At 34.7% G+C, this 23,036-nt stretch overlaps 1 protein-coding gene across 1 annotated transcript; it reads right to left on the bottom strand.

Moving 5' to 3' along the window:
• Positions 1–21,445, bottom strand: LOC119070563. Its single transcript, XM_037174971.1, has 2 exons — positions 20,589–21,445; positions 1–1,107 (listed from the first exon to the last, which is right to left on the bottom strand). The coding sequence occupies exons 1-2, from the start codon at positions 20,725–20,727 to the stop codon at positions 179–181; spliced, it is 1,068 nt and encodes a 355-aa protein (XP_037030866.1). The 5' UTR covers positions 20,728–21,445; the 3' UTR covers positions 1–178.
• Positions 21,446–23,036: the final 1,591 nt, after the last annotated feature.

The raw sequence follows: 23,036 nt of genomic DNA, 5'->3' as shown, positions 1-23,036 counted from the left end.
TTGAGTTACAGCAAAGTTTACTACTTGCCATATCATTAGCACCTAAATATTGCGTTTTGTGACAATAATTAGTTCAATTGTTTCTGTTTCATTTCATTTTTATTCTCCAAATTCGTTCAATTAACAAAAACTCAAAATGGACTCACACACCCAAATTAAATTTTGTTAATTGCTCAGTTCACAATTCCGTCGTTATTTCATCTTGAGGTCGAAATCCCAATTTAAAAAATTCGTCTTCTAACCACACCGAACTGCCGTGTATATCAGACGATGGATAATTATTTACACTCTTCAGCGTACTGCACGAATTTCGTTTAAATGGATTCGACGATCGTGGCTCTTCAAATTCGTGTAGACTAATTAACGAACCAAATATTTGCATTTGATGAAGATTCTTTGTGTCACTGCTCATGGCGGTGGTCGCCGTATTGGTTGATTTGAATGTGGAATACTGAGACGATCCGATCCGCGGATCCGATATTGTCGGTGATGGTGTTTGGAGAAAATCTATTAATTGTGCTACTTGTGGTTTATATCTATCTAAAATACGCAGAGACCATATGAACACACGGTGCCAGTCATGTGGTGGCCTAGCTATAAGTTCTATGGGTCGATTAACTAAAATTAAAATTTTGGCTAGGTCTCGCACAATTGGTCTATACGAATTGGCAGCAACGTGCTCGCCGGATAAATACAGTTTTCGGATTTGTTTTCTTGTGTCGTTTAGCATTGCCAAAAAGAATTCGGCGTTCGGTCGTAATTCTTCGAGTTGCTTTAAAAAATCTTCTCGTTCAATCGAATCATCGATGAGTGTATCACGTATCAACTTTCGTCGTTGCTTTCGTTTCATAATGACGATACCCAGTATCAGTATCGCAAAGCAAACTACAGCACCAGCTGTTAAGCCAACTATCGTTGCAGTCATTGGATCTGAATATCCACTAGGTCGGCAAACGCGTCCCATCAATTCCGGAACGGTGGACCATTCTTCTATGTATCCGTTAGGACATTCTGGAACACATTTATGTTCGTCAAATGTTATGTAATGTGGACATTTGATGCATCCCTTTGTGTTGCACTTTAGACATCCCGGTTCGCTCACGCAATCTGTAATGGAAAAGAACAGAAAAACAACGTTAAATATATGGCCAAAAAAGTGTTTTTTTTTTTAAATTCAGTGGATTCAATGTGCGTTGTAAAGAAAAGTCTATAAAGTGTTTGGTAGTAGTCGTTTTATACCGCTGAGACTCTGCGGCTGAGTGATAATAAATATTTTGCACGTATGGCAAAGCGGTCGAGGCTTGCCGAGACGGCTTGTCATACGTGCATATTCTTTTTTATCGCATAAGCGAAAACGAGACAACAAGATATGCGAATGACACTTTGACAACTTACAGAAGTATAATGTTTGTTTATATATCCTAGGTGAATAATTTTTTCGGGGAATCACACCGCGTATGCGATAATAAATATTATGCACGTATGACAAGGCGGTTGAGGCTTGCCGAGACGGCTTGTCATACGTGCATATTCTTTTTTATCGCATAAGCGAAAACGAGACGACAAGATATGCGAATGACACTTTGACAATTTACAGAAGTATAATGTTTGTTTACATATCCTAGGTGAATAATTTTTTCGGGGAATCACACCGCGTATGCGATAAATGTAAAACAGATCTCTTATTCCACATTTTCATCAATAACCAAAAAATTTCAAAAAAAGCCTCATGAAATAAATTCGTTGTCTCTAACATTTCTGCAGCAGTAAGTGAAGGCGAGAGGCAGGGGACACATACCAAAATTTTACACATGTCCTACGTCGACTACACGCGTGAGATGTATGGCACACAATATTATTGTACGTAAACTTACATACGACAGGTTTGCCATACATATCCGACGCATACTATGCGTAACAGAAGTATATCATACATATGCGAAGTACACCGCCAAAATCTTTTTTATCAGTGAACATTTACATGGCACTGAGTCTCACTATTGTCTAGTCATTATCAAAGATTATGTCACTAAGTGTCAAGTCACTTGGATTGTCTGATTCTGCAGGGTGGATCGGTCGCGTGCATTAAGTAGGGTGTGATTTGCCTTAAAAGTTTCACCAATTTTTCAGAGTTTTCATATTTTTAGTAATGTTCATATTAGCAGTCGTTTCTTGGATTTTCGAAATAGAAGAGAAATGGGTAAAAGCAAAACTCTCTCTAGCAAACACACTCTCAGCTCTCAAAGTCGCGAAATGACTGAAAATGGTCTAAGTTACTGAGAAAATCGGCCATCATTTTTGAACTCATTTTTGAGAATTAATATGTGAGGTTCAAATAGAGTCCATTCCAATCTTAGTGTTAACAACAAATGAGCATAAAATTTGAATGAGTTCACTGGACTTAATCTTCTAATGCCCAGGGCAAGAGCCCATTTTACCCTTAGGCTGAGGCGGCACTGCATATTCCATCATTTAATGAAGAATTTTGCGTAACTTTTTTTTAACGATTTCACCTCAATAAGTAGGTTTAATCATCAAGTTTCGAATGTGCAAAAAAGGCATTAACTTCTAACAGAAAACTTTGACTTGTCCAGTCCAATTTGCACCTTACGAAAAAAAAGAGGTTAAACGAAAAGCACAGCATAAACAGACAACATATCTACGATTTATGACAACAAACCATTTTTATTTCTGAGAAAACATAAAAACAAGTTTTTTTGCCTTCTCTAATAATAAATGACAAGGAAAAAAAGTTCGTACAACATGCATGGTGTATTAATACGACTACAAAAGATTTTACGAGTTCTGTGCCATAAAAGGTTTGCACTATTCCCATTTATGTTTTTACATTTTCAAATCTTCTAGGAAGGTTTTTTTAACGAATCTTCTTCCTATCATCATTAACAATAATGCAACTCTTTCGAATCCAAAGTATAATTTCTATATACCTATGTGTAAACGTCGTATATATATAGATATGTGTATGGTCGCACACAGAATATATATGGTATCACCGTCGTTCCTCAACTAATCGTAAAATGATGATTACATAAAATGCAGAGATTCAGACTCAAATAACTTGGTAGAAAAATAAGAAGGTAAAAAATGTTATTCAAACTGGTTTTTCTCAGTGAAATTATAAACAGTTACACACGTTGTGTATATGATCTTTTAAGCAAAAAAGATTAGTTTTGTTCATTGGAAATATGATTAAATGCTCAATACAATAAATTAGTTTCTATTAAAATACAATGAACGAAAAGAAAAACTTGATATTTATAATTCTCAAATTGTTATCAGCCTTCAATGGGCGAGAACTTGTTTGATAATGAATTTACAGTAGATTGAGACAATTATATATTGCAAATCTATGCGTTATACATGTCCTTAATTTATATAATATTCCACTGAATTCTAATGCATTGAAAATTTATACCGAGCAAAAAGAATGTAATGTGGCTCACAGAGACCATAAATCCATACAGTGCAGAAAAGCGATTTTTGTTTAGATTTTCGTGCTTGCTTCGATCACATTATATTGCCAAGTCGGTGCAGTTTGTCGTTACACGCTTCGTAGAGGGAAAAGTTCAACAATCTAATAATCGGATGCTTGGTCATCATTATTTTTAAGTACTTCACCGGTCATTAATAGACCTTAATGCATTTTAAATGTTTTGTCAACCGGTCGAGCATGTGGTGTTCGGGAAGTGGATCACTATTTTTATGATCTATGATTACAGTTTTATACGATATTGATATATTCTGGAGGGAAGAGAGCTTACGGAAAACTGACATTCTTTACATATTTTACAATATTTTAACCCTCCGATCGTAACTTGTCTTTTATTCAAATCTGCTTTAATGTGCAGCAAGTTCAGAGCACATCCAAAACTACAACAAGGTTAGCATTTCATTATATTATAGCATAGCACTGATCCTAGCATTAACACTCATATGTCGGTTGTAATGTAGCTCCTTAGAATTGTATGTATACATACTGGAGCTGCGCGGATCATTTGTTTAAGATTTCTTCATTTTTCTTTATGAAAAGCGAAAAAAAAGGTTGCAAGGCGCAAACCGGTAGAAAAACGATCTTTTCAAAAAACAAATATTTACAATAAACAAGAATCATCAATTCTATTACGTCCCAAGGTCCCTAAAACGCAACTTGAATTTTTTCGTTGAATCGCAATGGAAACCTGTAGCAGGTAGTCCATAGAACGTGGTTCCTCAGAAGCCTTTTTTATGAAAATAAATGAAATGAAATCAAATTGTCAAAAACCTCCAAGTTTTGATGTATGTAACTCACACCATGACTCCTGTCTCAACGAAAGAAATCCCAAGTCAATTCTGATACCATCAGTCTTCAAGCATTTTCTATGTTAAACTCGTAGCTACGATTGAAGCAAAGAAGCAGCTACAACAGACACAGACCAAATTAAGATTTGAATTTAATAATGGGAAGCACAGTTACAGAACCATTATCAAATTTGTGACGTAATTTGCTTCAGCTGTTTTTCAGCTGGTCGCTGGTCCACAAATACAACATACGAAATTAATAGCCATACACGCGTGTGATTGTGACATTGAGACATTGAGATTATGTAAGTGGACCAGCTATAAAACAGCTGAAGCAAATTCTGTCATAAATATTTGTTGGGGTGGACTAAAAAGGCTCACGATACTATGTGTGTGGAAAGAGAATCTCAAAAACTATGGACGGCCTACCAAGGAGGAATTCATGCTATTTTCTCGAAATACTAGAGTAATGAACTCGGTATACTTACTACATCGGAATTAAGGCGATCACGAACCACTGGAAGCTTAACGATCATCGTCACCGTCGGGTATTATGAACTCCAAGATGAGGATCTACCATCATTAGGTGGCAAGTGCCGTAACGACTTCTTATCGAAAACAGGGAAAATTCCTTGATAGAAGAAGTAAGGTCAGGGAGTGTGAACAAAGGATCTTTGCTCAGGGTTCGTGCTTCTCAATTGAAAAAAACCTCCCAAAACTTTATCTCCATAAGCGGAAATTGCACATTTTCCCCATACATATCGCAGACTTATTTAGTCTGGAGCTACAAATTTTTGTTTTTAAGTCAGAAATAGTCTAGTCACATGTCAAACGGTTACATTGTACTCAAAGTTTAAATTGTTTTGCTTCATTCCATTCACACAGAGTAAACTATTTAACAATCTTCTGAACAACTGGCGGTTTATAAATATAAAGAAGTTATCGAAATATGGAAAATGAATAAGCGACGTACTTGGTGATAAAAAATTGTACATCAAAAAAAAAGTTATATGAGGGGGTCTAAGCAGATGTTTTTTTTGTTTAGAATTTCTAAATTGAGATTTTTAGACCACAAATTTGGGTTGATTTAATGACTGCAAGTTCATTTATTAAGCATCTCTCTACTGCGTTGAATAAAAATAGAACCAGAGATGATAAACATAAACAAAATCTATTATACCGTATGCTTATAAATATAACGTTTCAAGTCGTCTGTTATTAAGTATCTACCCGGAGTTTATAATAAATACCATACAAAACCTTGCAAGTGATATTTTTTGAGTGTTCATGGTATGTGCTTGCATTTATTTCATGTGTACAATATTCTCGTCAATATTAAAGGAGATATTCGGATTGAAAATGTATGATAAACCGTTTTTGGATTATTATTTTTTTCTGATTGTCTTGAGTTCATTGATCTTCATTGATCAAGTTTGAAAACAATATTATGTCTTCAAGCGACTTTAACAAAATCTTATTCATGTCACATCAAAATGTGTGCCAACGTCGCATGTGTGTAGTACAAACATGATTACTATTATGATTACATGCTATTTGAAATATGAGAACTGTTTGGCTTCTACTTTTATTTCTTCTATTCATTCACAATTGGTCCCGAAAAATTACAGTTAAATCTTGAATATTTTCTGCATGAATATGTTGGCTGTAAATTGTCTTTCGATTGTGTCTGCTGACTGTGATAATTGCTTAGTGTATAGGTATTTCGAATGGTAATTGCTGCTCTTTATACGGAACCGTAAGTTTCTTTTGTGTTTGATATGACAGTATAGACAGATTAAGTATCTGGATCCACAGTAATATTTCGGCAAATGATGTAACTAGGTCACTGAAGTTCAGTTTGACAAAAAGTATAGCTTGTAAGTCGTTTCATGACACACTGCCTCGTTTCAGTACTCTATTCAGAGTACCACTTATGCTTGAAGTGCGTTATAGTAGTTGAACAAACTGTATTTTTTGGTATAAAACCGTGAATTTTTTACCATTGATAAATATGCATTTAGCGATTCCAAAACGATTAGGAGACTTTGAAAAAGTGACCTCTAGCGCCATCTACATCCGGTTGAAGTTTCCGTTTGAAGTTTTCGATGCAGAGCTGGGCCCAGCTAAGCGTTTAAGTTCGCTGAAGTATGAAAATTTGCAAATTTTAGCAGATTTCGGGAACTCAATCTTTTTTTTAAATCGAAAAACTGGTTTCATTTCGTTTTTAGATCATGAAAAAAAATCGTGTCTGGTTGCCATTGTTGCGGACCTTCCAAAAACTTTTTCATGGTTTAAAGTTTGGAAACTGAACGCGCAACGATAATAGCGAAGAAAAAAAAAACTTTCTTGAACTAATTTCAAAAATTACTTAAGTTTAACCTCAGTTTTAAAATATAATTTTTAAGAAAATTCGGGAAAACTGCGGGAAAACGGAAAATTCGAGAATTTTTTTTGCACTAAAAAAACTTTGAACCTTCAGCTTTCGTTTGGGCCCAATATCATCTGTGTAGCTTCGATTTCCGCTACACAGAAATTCATCGAAGTTACCTCTACATCGAAAACTTCAACCGGATGTAGATGGCGCTAAAGGTCACTTTTTCAAAGTCTCCTAATCGTTTTGGAATCCATAAATACATATTTATCAATGGTAAAAAATTCACGCTTTTATACCAAAATGCACCAAAGCACAGCGGAGAAGATTTATAATTCCTAATAAACGTAGATAAACCCTAATGCATTTTCGGATCACACATTTCTTATGTCCCAAGTATTAACGTTTGGCTTCTCAGTTACTTTTTTCGTAAATAGACAATGGATCTATTCAGTTTAATTTATCAAGTTTAAAATCAAAAAGCATTAAGCTTTCGTACAAAATTCATTTAAAAATAACTTGAAACTATCATAATATACCTCTAAATGTAAATTTCCTGCTGCTTTTTAATTAACCAGAGATAACGAAAAACAGTGTCAGTGGAAAAGGTTGAAAGTTGAAAAATTCCGAAATTGAGAAAGTATCAAGGCATGGATACATTGAAAGGAAAAACACTCATAATTCTTATAATATTAGGTGTATTGCGAGTATAAACTATAACGTCTAATGTCAACGGCTTCTACGTTGAAACGGTTTCCATATTTACACTGTTTCCATATTGAAACGGTTTCCATATTGAAACGGTTTCCATATTGAAACGGTTTCCATATTGAAACGGTTTCCATATTGAAACGGTTTCCATATTGAAACGGTTTCCATATTGAAACGGTTTCCATATTGAAACGGTTTCCATATTGAAACGGTTTCCATATTGAAACGGTTTCCATATTGAAACAGTTTCCATATTGAAACAGTTTCCATATTGATTCAGTTTACACGTTGACACAGTTTCCATTGAGTCGCTAATCTTCTAGTGATAAAAATCATGAAGATTTACGATTTAATCCACACACCGAAAAAGGAAAAATAAATTCACGAATAAATTCACGAATAAACTCACGCTACCTATACTTTCTTGTACTTCCAGGGAAACTTTTGAACTGTTAAAATCCAGTCTTCTTACAGTTTCAGATCAAGGGACACCTAACCTGTACCAGTACCTACACTCTAACCGGTCGTTTCCACAGTCAGCTTAGTGGCCTAGGTGCAAGAATCCATATATTGATCTCTTAGTACACACATCTTGTATCGAGGTGACGACTTATAACTTCCCATTTCTAAGTTAAACAAAAGATTACATTTTGCGCAATCCTTGCCTTGTATATGCACAACATACCTAATATTGATACACCGCATTATTTGAATACCACGACGAGTAAAAAAATCTCGACTGCACGCTTAAATCTGATAGAAATCAAGTCGAAATGAATTAATTTAATTAAGATAAAATTCCGCCAATGTACATGAGACATACGATCAAATGAAAATGAGCCATAAATACAAAGCGACTGTTAAACGTAAAATGCCTTTGATGTTCAATGCAAAGTCTGTTTTGTTTGACAAAAGTTTTCAATTTAAGATTTTTTTGCATGATAACAATCTTGGTCAAGACTACCGAATGAATTTAACACACAGCTAAACAAATTGCACTTCAAGTTAGTATAATGAAACTTATGCATGCAGGCTTTCAACGTTAAAATCTAATTAAATATTCGTAGCATGGAAGTATTGTTCTGTCATGTAACATACTTAAACAAATGTTATGTGGTTTATGAATAATTATTTTTACAAAATACAAATAAGGAAATCCAATGGCTAAATTACATTGAAGCAGAATCGTAAGTTTGTGGTGCAGTTTACTTTCTCTAAGGCTTGTTTTCTGTTTTTAGTTGTTGGATTGGCGCTCCACTTCAAAACAATGTATTTGATTCATTTATCTTTTTTTTTTGTATACACAATATGGTTGCACACTTCATAGACACATAATCTAATGTTTATTTTAATTGCATTAGTTTTGACGAGGATGGTCAATATTGTTATTGTTATATGTTGCCAGACAACGCATTGTTTTAGTTAAATGGAAAGATTTTAAAGTTTAATTATTTACGGATCAAACGAACCTCGAAAATAAAACAATAGACTGACCCAGAAGTAACGATCATTCGATGATCGCCCATTTGTAAAGAAAGTTTTGAAAGTCTACGACTGTCTTAGGTTGATAGAGATTCAACAGCTGCGATATTGATAGATCTTTTCTGTTGAAACATTGAAAATGTTAAAATGTAATATTTAACATATATTGTTTCGTATATACTATCTGCAGTCCAAGCAGTACTGAATTGTTGCTTAGTTGAACAATACGAGAAGTCCTAACATTATTCTGTCTCTTCCAACCATTCTCAAGTTACTAAGTGGAAGTACCTGTACATGTCACACACTTTTGTCGTATCGATAATAAAACACCAAAGTATTGTGTACGCAAAGCACACTACATACACTAGCTATAATAGTTTGATGTTAGACTGAATTCGTACCTTCCACCAGTATGATCGGGGTTCGAATCCCGTGTCAGAAAATGTCATTCCAGCGATTATATATATAGCACTGTTCCCGCATTGTTTATAATGTGGGTAGTTGTAGTGTTTTTGGTGTCTCAATGACTCGTATGACAATGTTTTGTGTACATTTAGCCTATATGTAGGAGAGAATCAAGTAAAAATCTGACTTCCATCAGAGGTATTTGCACACTTGGAATAATAATAATAATTAAGCCGGTGGTCTAACTGAACTTATTTTTGACCGTGAAACGCTGTAAATGAGATGTCGCAAGGACGAAATTGGTAGTTTAACTGATGAACAAGAGAATTTTTGAAAATAAATGGAATTAGAAATGCAATTTGCTTCAGCTGTTTTTCAATCCACTCATACAATCTGTTTTGTTCGTGTTGATATTGGTAAACCATACCACGCGCGCGTATGAATATTAAGCTCGTATAAACACGTTTAAGGCACGTTTGAGGTTGTATGAGTGGACCAGCTGTTAACAAATGAAGTAAATTATATCTTTTTCGAGTTTCTTCCACCGTTGCTTGAACTCACTTTCAAAAGTGAGTTCAAGCAACGGTGGAAGAAACTCGAAAAAGATATATTTCGAGAGCTCACGGTGTTCCTACGATTTTGAGGGCTAAACATTTTGGTTTAGTTTAGTCAAAGCACGACCGAGTAAAGTAAACCAGGCAGGAGCGCCACTTTGACTAGGGACCTGAATAATCTAGTAGCCCTACATTTTTTGCGAATAAAATTTTTCAATTTATGTCAGTGTTCATTTGAGTTCATTTTCATACAGTGTATTAGGTCCCTTATTTGACGTTTCCAAAATGAACCGCTCCTGCCTGGTTTATTTTACTCTGCCGTGGTCAAAGTCTACGATCGTAGAAGTAAATTACGTTGCAATTTTGGATGGGATTCACTATAAGCCCTTTGCATTTTATTTGACAGCTGTAGTTGTTCGCCTCTCGTTGTTATAAAGAAACAAAGCTTGTTGAACGTAACAGTGGAAACAAATTCAGTTTCTCCACTTTACGCCTTCTCATAATGATTCGTTCCACATCCCAAGTAGCATTTCAGAAAAAATAACTTATTCGTTAAAATAACGTTGTAGCAACGTTGTCACAACGGTTTTGCAACCGTTGTTGCCCGGTTATAGTTTAACCTAGGTCAATTAACAGTCACGCCACACACATTTCACAGACGATTTTCAAAAACTTTTCTTTTTTGGATAACCTACAACACTCCCAAGAATTTAAGCCCATTTGAGCAATAATCGAATAATTTTCCATGTCGATTATAGAATTTTCAAGTTTAAAATTACTCAATTTCTCATAGTCGGCGAACTTTGACGACACACCAAACATAATGTATCGGCAAAAATTTTCCAATTTGAACCTTTTCTGTTTAATTGGACTCTAATTAGTAGAAAAACACTAATTTTGATAAAAAAAATATATTGCAGTCAATTTGTGGTAGAGGTCAAAATATGAGAATAGACCGTGTGCGATTTTGAGAAAAAAGTTTCATATTTCAATAAAAAGAAGATTTACCATGAAAACCATTGAAAAAAATATTTAAATTTTTTTATAGAAATTATTGAAAAATATTGTTGCCATCCCGATGCCATCCCACTTATTAGAATCTTAGTAAGAATCCAATTAGAATGAATTAGAATGGTTCGGATATCCTTTTAGTCTCATTCAAATTACAGCTTTTAAAGTGAGATATAAAATCAAGCAGACATTTTTCAGATATTCTGTTAACACTTTTGTTCTACAGAATAATAATCTACATCAATTAAAAATAAATTATTTATACTGCACACGGTCTATTTACAAGTACGCGCAAATTTAGCTTCAATGATTTTGCGCAAGTTGTTAATGATTTTTAAAAAAATTTTAAAATCACTTTTTGACATCTAGGGATGGTAAGAATGTTTTGTGGACCCCTTCCATCCCGATCCCCGAACCATCGCACACCCCTAATGCGAATTCAGTTGTAAAATCGAAACAGATTTTTTAGTAGTAGTTTCCCCTCGACTGATTGGGCCTTACTAAATGAAAAGTAAATTTTATTTATCGGTGACGAAGTGATGAATTGACTAAAAATTTGGAATTTATTCAAAGTAATGAAAATCTCCCGGCGAGTTTTAACATATTTTCCAGACAGTTATTTCTTAATGAAATGATACGCAGTATGTGCCCATACGATACGATGAATATGAATGAAGCATTCATCTGATTACAACTTTTTCTTTTCGGTTTTTTTTCTTTGTTAATACGAATTATAAGAAATCAAAACATTTTAAACAAATCACCAAAAATTCTTGCACTTTAAACTCTCGTTAATTTGAAAGAACTTTCAATACGACCGCGTCTAAATATTACGATAAAAAAGTAACATGCGAGCGGGTTTAACATTCATTAAAGCTGAATAGTGACCCTTTGTTTTACTATAATCTCTTCATTAGAAATGATTTAGTTCATTGTTTTATAGATCCATCCATACCGAAGGGAAACCAATACCGTAACTCTATTGTAGGGCAGGAACAAACACTTAATAAGTAACATAAAAATGTGTGCCCATACGCAGTCGTTATTATGTTGCGTTGTTGTTGTTCTTTTTTCATACATTTGAACTCTGACGATTGTGTTGTTGTTATAACAGTGCATTTAACTATGTGTTAAACATTGGTTTCATTCAATTTTTTTTATTGTATGTGGATGTAGCAGCCATGAGAATCACAATCGTTTGTTATGCAGGATATGCTTTGGACTTAATGTAAACTGAAATTTGATATTATTTTGAGATTTACCGCAAAAGACTCTGTATGGGTCGGTCGAGAGAAATGTATGTGTAAGATGTATGAAAAGAGTATGCAACAAAAACAAACATCTTCTTGGGGTTGCATTTATTACGAAATAGCAGGATGTAACGTTAGTGGTTTCCGTTTATCACACCCGTGCGGAAATTATTTAGTTGGATAGAATTTTTAGCATACCGAAATGTTACTGCTATATCAATTCATCATAGTGTTAGCGCACTTCCTACTGTTTGTAGGGCAATGTTGGTTAGAAAGAATTTCTGGTCAAAGTTTTTTTTTTAATTTTTTTATTTTATCAATGGGAACTGGGATGGGAACTACAAAGACTTAGAGGAAATTGTTCTGAAAAACAGCAGACCGAAATCGGGCGCATTTTCTATTGGAAATTTTTATACGTGCCCAGTAAGGTATTCGACCCCAGAAACCAAAACCACTTTCAAAAAAATTCTTCGAAGCTTGTGTGGCTAGTGTGAGGTGATCAAAACCGAAAACTTACACTTTTCTTTAAAAAAATTCTCCAGTTACACGAGCCGTACATGGTCGTGTGGGGTGTCATTAGAGAGGTGATTGCATATACTTTTAGGGAAAGTAGAGCTTACGGAAGTTTGGTAGCATTTACGATTCAATATAAGCACTTGAACATTTCAACTTCTCATAATTCGTCGTAGATGATTCTAAACCCCAATAAGACCATATTTTCCGTGTGAAAGTACATGCTTTCTAATGACACCCCACACGACCATGTATGTTTCGTGTACCTCGAGAAATTGCTGTAAAAAAAAGTGCAAGTTTTCAGTCTTTTTTCGGTTAAAAACTTCAAATGTACATACCTTAGTGTGGATTAGTTTTAAACTCAATAAGACCCTATTTGCCCCGGAAGTACATTCAATTACCCTTCTAATGACACCCCACACGACCATGTACGGCTCGTGTAACTGGAGAAATTTTTGTAAGAAAGTGCAATTTTTCGGTTTTTGATCACCTCACACAAGCTTCGCAGAATTTTTTTGAAAGTGGTTTTGGCTTCTGGGGTCGAATACCTTACTGGGTAAGTATAAAAAATTCCAATAGAAAATGCGTCCGAGTTCGGTCTTCTGTTTTTCAGAAGAATCCCTCTTAGCTCAATTTCTAATGCGATTTTCAATTGTTGTTGAACAGTCTATAGAGACTTTTCCCATAACAGTTGCCCAAACAACTGCCTCTTGAGCAAAATTTCCACAACATCATCGCGCCACGTCATGTAATACACAATATGAAAATGTGAATTCTTTCGGATAAGACGCACAATATTCATATAGACCCGAGCGAACACACATTTCTGCCAACTTTTATTTATTAATTATAAAGAAAAAAATCCATATCAATCATCATCAACATGATACGTTAGTTAGTATCGTAATATGTATACTATATTATGCACGTAGACGTTGCATTATTTATTACATTAGTGATTATTAGTTTAAATTTTAAAATAAATTGCTCTACTTGCGCCATGAGTGAATTACTTAATTATTTTATTAATTAACATTGAACAATGAATTTCATAATAAAGTGCATGCATGGAAAAGTCGACCAGAAAAGCATATCATAGAGCTTGTGCATTGAGTGTGTGTTCCTCATTGTGTATTACATTCTATTAAAAGATGAGGTCTTAATTGATGTATATTATCGAATAAGAAAGTTAATATACGGGCAAGCATTAAGTGATTTTTTTTCGTTGTCGTTCATGGTTCTAGTTCACTTTATTGCATGAAACTGTATTTTTAGGGGAAAACCAATGTTCTGCAATTGTGTACATTTCTGAAGTTCAACTGAGAGCTCGGACTCGAAACGTTGATGGATTATGAAAAATATGTTGGCGTTGCATCAAGGCTCGGTACACGGCTCGAATAAATTCTGTATGAGACTGTCAGCTGGACTTCATAATTTCAATTTCTTCTGTTAATAGTACTTGGTTCCTGATGCAACAAAACTGCGATCACAAGAATAGTATTATCAAAAAGAGAACCATTTGTCTGCGAGCGTTCAGCGACTGTGTTGTATAATAGTTATTTCCTCAACTCAGTTGTATCAACGCACTGGAAGCATGAGTGATCATATGCTCAGAATCGATCGGCCGAGTTCAAAAATGGCTCTGAACCTTCAGGTCAGGTCAGGTTTTTATTTAAAAAGAACCTTACCTGAACCTAAATTTCGAAAACATGTCAAATGCAATACCAATTTTCACGTATACTGTCAGATTTCAGGTCAGGTCTGCCTTAGTACTATATTCAATTTTCAAGCAGATACATCAGGCCAGGTCAAAATTGATTGAATAAGGTTCAGCTCAAGGCAGGTTCAGGTATTTTCAGTTCAGCTTTCAAGTGAACCTGACCTGTTTAGAGTGAGAGCAGCCAAATAGAGTACGATGAAAAAAAATCCTGATTTTTTACAGTGCCAGTCTCAGATTTGTATGACACAGTCAGAGGCAGTGAAATTTGAGTATAAATTTGCTTCAGCTATTTTTCAGCTGATCGACACATACAATCATTGTTTATACGATTGAAGCTGCTACACGAACGTGCGTGGTAGTGCTAAAATAGTAAAAACAGTTTTGATCGTTTGTATGGATCAGATGAAAAACAGCTGAAGCAAATTCATGCTGAAATTTGACTGTCTCTAGCTGTACACCGTTCAGTTTCAGAACTCTATGCAACTCGGTGATAAATGGTTTTTTATGCTCACAATGTGTATGATTGTCACATTCGTCCTACGGCCTTATCTTTGATCCATTAATTTTGATTGATTAATAACTAGACTAATATGTCATGTTCTTTTGAATATCTTATGCGAGAAAATTGTAATTTTCATAGCTTCATTCGGTGCATTGAAAGAAATTATCAAAAAAAAAATGTTCAATCCAAAGAATTGAAATCTTTGAACATTACAGATCTCATATTAGCACTGCCAAGCACAAGTCTTGTGTTATGTGTTTCTCTCCTTTGCCGAATACACACATCGTGTTTCTGGGTATTACAATTCAAACGTTAATGCAAAGAAATTATGGATTTACATTTACAAAATAATAAAACTGATTTTGCGTAGGATAAAGGTAAAAGGTATATTCGAATAGTGTGCTTCGCTTGGTTGCATTTTAGAATTTTTTAACATGTTGTTTGTTTCGTTGCACTATGAACGTGACTAGGAACCTGTGGTAAATTTGATAAAAGAAGCAGAAAGAATGGAATTTTTGAAATGAGACTGTGAACAAAAGAACAAGAAAATGGATTTTATAAGAAACGAATCAAAACAAATGTCTCATATTCTTTCCTTTTAATTGACAAAGCGAATTATTTGTAAATTGATGGGAATGTATTCGTTTCGTCATAACGTTTTTTTTCTTTCTCTTGAATAATTGACTTCAAGCTATTAATAAATGAACGGTCTGACTTTTGTGATATGTACCGTAACTCATATACATCAATATTAATGATTCACCTAAAAAATCGAAGTCAGCAACTGACCTTGTCATACACGAATAGATCAGTTTCTGCTACTGTGATATTCAAAGTTTTTCGATTTCTTCAGTTGATCTTTTAAGTGTGAGACTTTTAATTTTATACATAAATCCCTCATCAGGCTCCTATGCCATATCGTTACACTATCAAACAGGGCATATTATTGACTCAATAATATTGAGGATATTATTTACTGAAAGTTCTGAAATTCGTCAAAACTTACCGAAAATTTAGTTAAATTTACCGAAAATTTAGTTAAATTTACCGAAAATTTAGTTAAATTTACCGAAAATTTAGTTAAATTTACAGAAAAAGTTTTACGGTAAATTCTCGGAAATTCAGTAAATTTTTACCGAAAACTAACTGAAATTTACCAAAAAAATTTATCGGTACCGTACCGGTAGACTTTTAGTAAATAAAATTCGCAATAAAGGGCCTTGAAGATATCAAACAGTGCCGGACTGGCCCTATGGGCGTTCGGGCGATTCCCGAAGGGCCTTTTGATTTTTGCATGGATAAATGACGACGAAGGGCTTTTTGAGGAATTTCTCCATACAACGCCCGGAGGGCTTTTTTGAGCCAGTCCGGCACTGATATCAAAGATATAAAATTTTTAGATATCGCCATTGAATCCACGCGTTTAGTGGTATGCCTTGTAGCGCTGTATAAAAAAGCGGTCGAATCCGATATTTTGAATTTTTGTATGGGAAGTCACATTCCCAATAGAAGAAATTTTTAACTCAACATTTCACACAATTTGCCAATCGATAAACCTCCATAAAAGATGCAAACCTAGCAAAATCAGGCTCTTATTCTTTAAAAACAGCGGAGATATCAACACTTGAATGTGAATTCCCATACAAAAATTCAAAATATCGCATTCGATCGCTTTTTTATGCAACGCTACAAACCATACCACTAAACGCGTGGATTAGAAGCTGAAAATTGCCTATTCATTGGTAATACCAATTTGGTATTTTGTACCAAAGTTCATTTTCACAATGTATTCCAATATAAATGACAGTTCAGTGAGCAAGCCTTTTTTTAAGACGCTTTTTTAGCGCTAACACATTAAAAACATAATGAAATTTCAGTTCAACGCTGGATTCATAGCACTGCCCCTAGCATTACCACTTTGGAGGCTTCAATGATATAAAAGCTACCTCTTAATTATCATACAACAGAAATCCCTTTACAAAAGGAACATAGAGTCTATATCAGCCTCACGCATCCGGCACCTTCGGCTTTGAGAGCTGAGGCTACTATAATGCGGGTGGGCTAGTTTACATGGTTGAAATTCGAATAACTGGTTTAAAGTAAAACGTTTTCACTGTCATTGAGTCAGCTTACATCTTAAAATGAAACTGATGTCGTCGGCTTGTTACAGCTATTGCGAGCAAAAGTAAGAGTGCCAGAACAAACATTCTTCGTTTTAGAGTAACAATGCAGAATACGCTTCAATCAGTGCTCCTATAGAACTTATAGATCTTATACGATTATATGAACTTGGGCAAAGCACTCTAGCTTCAAGCATAAACTTAAAGGTAGATGTCAAATTTGAAGTCTATTTTAAGCATCATTCAAAATCATACAAAATAGTATGCCCTAACTCACACAAAGAAAATATGCATCCTATCCTGTCTGTTTCCTGTCAGGGTCTACTATAATGGTTAATCCTTGGAAGCTGGACTAGTGCTATGATTTGGACTGTAAAGTACCCAATTCTTATATAAACGAAATCGATCATCATTCGGTATCGGTTAATGCATCAGGCTTTAGAACGTGGTGATATAGAATGAACTCAGTTATTCTTTCTTTCTTTTGAAAAATGACTTCATATAAGAGCATCGAACAAACTACGCTCTATTTAACATACCTGGTTGTACGTACTACATAATTATGCAATTCTATACCGAGTCAAGAGTAAAATATTTTTCTTTTTTGTACAAGGTATTTCCAACTGTTGAGTTGGAGAATGATTTGCTAAATAATTCAATTCCAAAATATGAAACAATCTTTTGTATAATGTTTTAACGTAAAGAAACCGCACCATAGTTAGCTGTTGTATCGAGTACATATTGTAAATTGTTATCACTGTTGAGTTTGTTGTATTTATATATTTATGTACTTGCGTTGATTTCACGAATTGAATTTACAAATAGAGTACACTTATTATTATGCTACATTTCCATGTAGGACGTGTACACGTTATAATAATGTGCAGGGATATAAAAGAGCATTGTAAGTTAAAGTGATGGCGTGAGGAATGGAATTAAACAACAAAGCGAGAGAATAATTGATACAATTTTGGGTGACGAGTGAAGAGATTATTGGATAATAGAACTAGAGGCAACGTTGATTTGCTGAACAGTAGCAAATAAATTAGGATTCATTAGCTACTACATTGTTTATGCTATAATACAGTGAGCTGAGCCGATAGAACCGAGAAATATAGGTGGGCGTGCCAATTAATATTCGGATTAAGTTTCTATCCACAACGAAAAATGACCTTACAATGCACGTCAACGTAAGCACAATTGTTTTCATTTAAAAAGTTATTGCCGAACCGATGCACAGCAAACTTGTCAATGCGAATTCGAAATGATAGTGAATTCGATAATGTAAGTATTCGATAAATTAAACATTGTTCTTAAGTGGGTAAAGGCAGAAACATTATGAGAAAGGCCCTTCCTTAGAACTTTCTTACATATTTTCAGCCGAGACATTAGTTAAACCATTTTTTTTATCATGATGCAAGGATGGCTCATTTTTTCGTAAATGTACACAATTGTAAAAGATCCACATTTTTGTACATTTGCTCGAAAATGGTAAAAATAGATTTGAAGAATGTCTGAGCCACTATGGGTCTTTCGTAGTTTGTCAAATTGTGCTGAAAATTCGACGATATGAGCATCAAAAACTTTCTGAAATTCACACCGGAAGTACCGCTGATGTTAAAATGACCAGTATGCAGTATGTTTTGAAATAGATGGCGCACTTGTGAGTAACGTGAAGAAATGATAAGAAGTCGAAGCATATATGAAAGAGTGATATATACGACAAAGTTGAATATTCGTGGAACAAAAAAAAACTGTGTTTGTAGCTCTTACAGCGCTTCAGCGCATCGCTACACCATCGTCTCATACAATTTTGACAGCTAACTAGCTCAAATTCGGTACTGCCAACACATAAAATTTTAGCCTATGTTTTTCTTCTACATATCGTATATATCTCTCATTCATATATGGTCGAAGTTTTTTTTTTATAAAGTGACCTGTTCCTCAGGAAGTCAGCGTTTCTTCTAGCCTCAAAACTCATTTCATCGAATTTTCAGAGCAATGTTTACACAGCAAGTGGGAACTTAATCGAATCCTTGCATACATAGCAATGAAAGTGTAAAACAGGTATGGTCTATTGTCCGCCCGGAGGACATAAAAATTTGATTTTCGTACTTAGACGCACTCATTTTCAAATTATTTTTACATAAAATGTGAGTGCGTTTAAAATGAATTCGCCGATCGACCATACCTGTTTTAGACTTTCATTGATGCATAGAGCTACCGGACTTACATCACCAATTATTTTAAACTGAGTTGCCTTTAAGAGCACTCCCCTCTTGGCAATTTTCTAGCCTACATTTGTGCGCAAAAATATTCGTTTTTTGATGATTTCTCTGAACCAAAATCTTTTTTTGAAAAAGTAAAACCATTAAAGCATACAAAAATGTGTCACTTTTGAATGAAAATGGTTTGTGGCCGATAACTTAACCCACTTGGAGAAACCTTTGCAAAACATGTAAATTTACACATTTGTTCTCATTTATCTCGGAGTTAGATTACATCACCACAAGCATTTAAATTTTTGCTGAAAAGTAACACATTTTAACACCAAACGATGGTCGTACTTTTTCGAAAAAGACTGCGAGTCCAAAATTATCATTAAAATAATAATAATTTTGCCCTGAAATGTAGGCAACAATTTAGCCATGTGTAGATTCGTCTTATTGGTTTTACTTTTTCAAAAAAAGATTTTTGTTCAGAGAAATCATCAAAAAACGAATATTTTTGCGCACAAATGTAGGCTAGAAAATTGCCAAGGAGTCAGCGCTCTTGACATGCACACTACATAACTTTCTTTTTCTGATATTCTTATTATGAAAAATTTGTAACTTTGGGAAACTATCAGGCTAAGGACGTCCTTTTTCATATTTCCTTCATAGCAGTTTCACTCTCGTTGTAAATTACACATAGGTAAACAGTTAATGGTTTATATTATCTATTTCTAGAATTTCCTTTCTAAAAAAATTTGAGGACTGGTTGGCGTGGGGTAATTTGGCACTCGGTGCTAAAACAACGCATTTTTCAACTACGTAAAAGGTGATCTCGCACACGATTTTGCGATATCAAAATTTTGTAAAAGGAGTCATTATGTCGATGACATGGCTAAAAAGCATTTGCAGCAATAAACTTTCGTGTGCGAGTTCATCTCTTACGTAGTTTAAAAGTTTGTTCTTTTGACACCGTGTGCCAGATTCCCCGATACCGACTGGTTAGTTACGAGCCCACTGTCAGTGAGCTGAATACTAAAAGAGAAAATTGAGTCACACGAATGTATGCTTGGAAGAATTAAAACCAGGGGTCTCGTAACAGACATTTTCACCCTCACACAAGTTTTCACGCAAGTTCAGTTTGTGTTTGACCTAAACCTGAATTGAGAAAATTTTTACCGGACCAGAATTTACCTGCAATCTGAAGATCGATAAAAATTCAGATAAATCTGGTCATATTTCAGGTGTGTCTGGAATTTTTTCAGATATTCAGATTTACCTGAACTTTTACTGATTTTCAGATTTTAGGTATCTTCAGGTCAGTTTAGATCCAAATATTCTCCGGTTGACTTGAAATTCAGGTTGAGGTCAAGGGACTGTTCCGAGTCGTAATTTAACGAAAGATATTTATTTAACGCAAACGTTCGCTTATTTCGTTACCTGTACTATATGAAACGGTTAAATTTCCAGCCACATTGTAGCAGCATTGCAAGCACAGTAATCCGAAAAAGACAACAAGTGTTGGATTTGTTGGCAAGGTCTTTGATGAATATGTCCTGACGATCCAGTTAAATTCCATTATGGTATTTTGTATTTATTCTCCATATTTTGATCAATATTACAGCAATACAATAGTGATGAAAATTGCACACCATTTAATTCCGTTCAGAATCACATAGCGATGGTCGCATTTTTTTCTTAAATAATTTTTATAAAGATGATGATGATACGTGTCTAATTATCAAGTTGTAAGGTGTAATCATCATCAATAGTCACACATATAAGATGAGGCAACAATAAGTTTGAAAATGAAGAAGATGTGAACACGTTCGTTGTATGAAGAGGTACTTTAACCTTTCAAATTGACACCAATTAAGACTAACAGTAAAGCAAATTTAATATTCAACTCATAATCCTACTATCACGTTACACTTAATTATTTTCACACAATTCGCATCTCAGAGCGATGTTGTTACACCCTCTTGTTAACAAACAAAAAACCTCATCATCACCAGAAAAAAACACACTGTTTTCGATAACACGAAACTTATAACTCAACAAAGACGTGGTGTTCTTCAAGATTCACTTAATACGGCCCAATAATAATCGACTCGTTCAATTTAATTCGATAAAAGTCCAATCAATTTATGAAACGAAATACAACTTTTTATTGATGAGAAAAGACGGCAAACACGAAGAAGAAAAATTTTTAAACAACAAAAACCAACCGTCCGCGGTTCTATCGCATAACGAGAACTAACTGAAACACTCTAAACATTTTCAAACCGAACTGTTATTTTTTCATATAAATATTTTGAATGTGTGTTGGATAATGGTAATGGATGGAGAATGGAGATGAAATATCGATGTGAGAGTAGGTATATATGGTGTGTAGTCTTTATCATGAAAATAATAGTTCTTTCGGGTCGGTTTCTTTGGCACGCACCGATATTATTGAAGAATACGGATGAAGAATATATAGTATTGTAAAATACATCGGATGCGGTTGTGTGTGCGCCTTTACACATTGCATTGTTTTGACAAAAATGCGATTCGATTTATGACACCTTCGAAAAGGTACACGAAACAAGTGCAATATGCAATTTCAGAACAATATTTGGATTGATTGGATCATTTACTTCATAATTTGTGTGTGTTTGTGCGGAATGTGCAATCTTTTCTTTCCTACAGTAGAAGTAAGTGAAATGAGATCTGGCTAATGAAGCAGAACTATATGCTGAAACAAATGAAGTAAAAGATTTCACAGATCCACAACCTTTTGAAGTAAAGTAATAAAGATTTGAAGGAATATTTTCCTTCTAAAAATCTTACAACTTCTTCAGATCCAGAGCATATCCTACAGACACGCTTGTCGTCAGCGAATTGTACTACTTATAAGTTTTTGGGTTTTTCTAATTCAATTTTACTTGTTGAGTGAAAAGGAGAGAGATAGAGCAAAATGTTTACCATCAGCAATTTATAGCGCTTTCCGAGTGTCGGAACAAACATGTCGGATAAAAACACCATTGCTGAATTTCATTATAGATGCATCTGAAGGTGCTGGTAAAAATCGAAGGATAAGAAAGAATTGGTCGTACTTAACTCTCATCCAGAGGAATGTGACAACTAATTGCAACAGGTCATTGATAAATATCGTGAAAAGAAAAGGGTCTAATATCGAACCTTGAGGTACACCGGAATTGGGACAGATTCTCTTCGATTTACCACCTCCAATCGAAACAAACTGTGAACGATTCGACAGGTATGACTGAAACCACATAACCAAAGAATTGCTCAATCCAAACGAAGTCAGTTTTTTTAGTAGAATGTTGTGGTCGATTCGATCGAATGCCTTCGAAAAATCCGTGTGCAGCATATCTATTTGATCACCTTTCGCCTTTGACTAAGAAACAGAGCTAAAACCACTTTCAAAAAAATTCTTCGAAGCTTGTGTGGCTAGTGTAAGGTAATCATAAACCAAAAACTTGCACTTTTCTTACAAACATTTCTTCAGTTACACGAGCCGTGCATGGTCGTGTGTGGTGTCATTAGAGAGGTAATTGAAATAGGGTTGAAGTTTACAACCGAAAAAAAGACTGTAAACTTACACTTTTCTTACAGACATTACTCTAGGTACACGAGATGTACATATGGTGGTGTGGGGTGTCATTAGAAAGGTAATTGCATATACTTTCAGCGAAAGTGGAGCTTACGGAAGTTTGGTAGCATCATGAGAGGTTAGTTTGTCTATATGAAATCGCTGTGTCCTCCGGTTTGTATGAACAGACCATACTTGCTTTATACTTTCATTGCATCTTCGAACTTAGCTTCGGGAATTTAAAACACACAAAAAAAGGGCATCCCAATCTTAGTTGAAATTCGTGGTTT

This window comes from Bradysia coprophila, assembly GCF_014529535.1.
Source record: "Bradysia coprophila strain Holo2 chromosome X unlocalized genomic scaffold, BU_Bcop_v1 contig_98, whole genome shotgun sequence".
Lineage (NCBI taxonomy): Eukaryota > Metazoa > Arthropoda > Insecta > Diptera > Sciaridae > Bradysia > Bradysia coprophila.
Note: the sequence above shows the minus strand (reverse complement) of the source record. Positions and strands in the feature narration are given on the sequence as shown.